General features: G+C 63.4%; 1 protein-coding gene across 1 annotated transcript in view; it reads right to left on the minus strand.

Moving 5' to 3' along the window:
* NELFB (negative elongation factor complex member B) overlaps positions 1 to 2143 on the minus strand; it is a 9608-nt gene that overhangs the window by 976 nt on the left and 6489 nt on the right. Inside the window, exons 11-12 of the mRNA XM_010840364.1 lie at positions 2126 to 2136; positions 1945 to 2052 (exon numbers count right to left, since the gene is read on the minus strand). Of these exons, the coding sequence (XP_010838666.1) occupies positions 1945 to 2052; positions 2126 to 2136 (119 nt within the window). The remainder of the gene's footprint in view (positions 1 to 1944; positions 2053 to 2125; positions 2137 to 2143) is intronic.

Consider the following 2143-nt stretch of genomic DNA (forward strand, 5'->3'; position numbering starts at 1 on the left):
GGTGGGGAGGGGACAGGATCCGATCGCGGGGTCCCGCCCAGCGGCCAGGGGATCGGGGCTGCAGTGGACTCCAGCAGACACACGCGTGCCGAGGCGGCGGCCCCTCGAGCCCACCAGACTGCGGCGCTCCAGGGCAGAGAATGGAGCAAACGGGCCTTCTTTTAAAACCCAGGCTGTCAAACCCCAGGAGAGACAGCGACGGTAACTACCAGCAGGTCACCCCGTCACCGGGAGCTGCAACCTCGGAAACGTGGGCACCGCCGAGGCACAGAGCCCCGACTCGGCGGGAGGCACGGCCCCCACCACACCCGCCACAGCAGACGGAGGCCTCCACAGCCTCGCCGGCTCACACGCACCGAGGCAGGCGCACAGTGGGTGTGCCAAGGGATGTGGCCAACAAAGCCCCAGCCAGGGACCCCCGACAAGCCGCACGAAGCCCTGCAGACCCCAAGACCTGAGGGGCAGCAGAAGTGAGCTGAAAGAAGGCCCCTGTCTGACTCCTGATCTGAACAGACCATCTGCACGAAAACATTACACGACAATGGGGGAAACCATCAGGGTCTGGACCCCGACTAACCGTGCCGCGGTCACGGCTTTAAAAGTCCACCTCCCATCAAGACACCTACTGGGCTGTTCCGACCTGGTCTGCTGGGGTCTGGGCTCTGTCCAGCCCGTCACTGACGGGACAGAAGCCACACAGAGCCCCCTGCAGGTGGCCAATGGGCCTTGGGCTTCACTAATCTGCACTTGAGTTCATAAAAAACTCCCACCAAAAAAACGTTGAAAAGCAAAAAGAATTTTTAAAAACCGACACCCATTTTTACTAGAACCTTGCAGTAACAGCAAAGCAGCAGCTTCCTCTCCAGAACGTGACCGGAGACCTGCCCAGTGGGCGGGGTCACACCTGCACCCAGCCCACCAGGCGGGCGATGCTGAGACTCCGCCTCCAGGATAGCCCACATCCACACACATGCGGTTCAACAAGGAGGACAGAAAAGTTCCCAAATGAATAGGAAAAACGCCGTTAACCCAGGTCCCAAGAACTGTGCTTCTGGAAGGCCCCCAGCAGAGAACTCCCCCCTGGAGAACTCCCTGTGCTGATCCTGGAGCTGGCAAACTCGCCCCCATGGGGTACGGGCCCCGCGGGGAGAGTCGGTCCGGCGTGCCCCGGGCAGGCCCCTTAGGAGAGAGAGGGGGATGGCTAGAGGGCCAGGTCAGAGCCAAAGACACGAGAATGGGAGAAGCTGGGCGGATGAACGGCAAAGGGGCCAGGGCCAAGGACGGGGTTTCTGGGAGTTGGAGGGGACAAGAAGGGTCTTCTCCGGGGCCTCCAAGAGGAGCAAGCCCCACCCATACCTGCTTTAGCCCTGAGAGACCGACCCACTGTAGACATCTGGCTCCCGGAAACGTGAGAGTTAATTAAGTTCCCGTTCGCCAGTTGGGTGGTGGCTGTATAGAAACTAGCACCCACGACAGGCACCCTCCTCCATAAAGAAAAGCCTGGAAGCAACTCGTAGGATCAGACCCGCCAGTGCCACATGCACACTGAGGGGCAGTGTCATGCCCTCTCCAGAAGGCGCCACGCCCCGACAGGACCGAACCTGCAGAGGCCCTGCACCTGTGTGCGCTGGGCAGGCTGGGTGCCCCCGACTGGCGCCCGCACCCCGGCTCAGCCTGCAGCTGGCTCCTGAAGGGCCCCTGGATGCCCTCCCGTCTTCCTGGTTCGCAGGGTCCCTCCAGCGTGCAGAGCAAGGTTCCCCAGGGGAACTGGCCTCTGCGCCACCTCGGTGGGGAGCTCTCGCCCTGGTCTGACGGCTTGGGAAGCTCCAGGCCCCTCGCCCATTGGGAAAGATGGTGCCGGCTCTTGGGGACCGCAGGCTGTGGCGAGGGCAGAGGGCAGAGGGCGTCTGGGAGGACAGTGGCGTCCCGCCGCGCGCACACTCACCGAGCCCCGGCAGCAGGCGCAGCAGTGCGTTCTTATTCCTCTGCTTGGTGATGTGCAGCACGTAGTACAGCCCCACCTCGCAGGCCATGCGCTGCTCCTGCAGGAACCTGCACCCCAGCGCCGTCAGCCCCCGAGCGGCCCGCGGACCAGGGCCCTCCCCCGCCACGCCCGCAGCCGTACTTGGTGAAGCTCTCCGGC

The sequence above is a fragment of the Bison bison genome, unplaced genomic scaffold, assembly GCF_000754665.1.
Source record: "Bison bison bison isolate TAMUID 2011002044 unplaced genomic scaffold, Bison_UMD1.0 scf7180017846615, whole genome shotgun sequence".
Taxonomy (NCBI): Eukaryota; Metazoa; Chordata; class Mammalia; order Artiodactyla; family Bovidae; genus Bison; species Bison bison.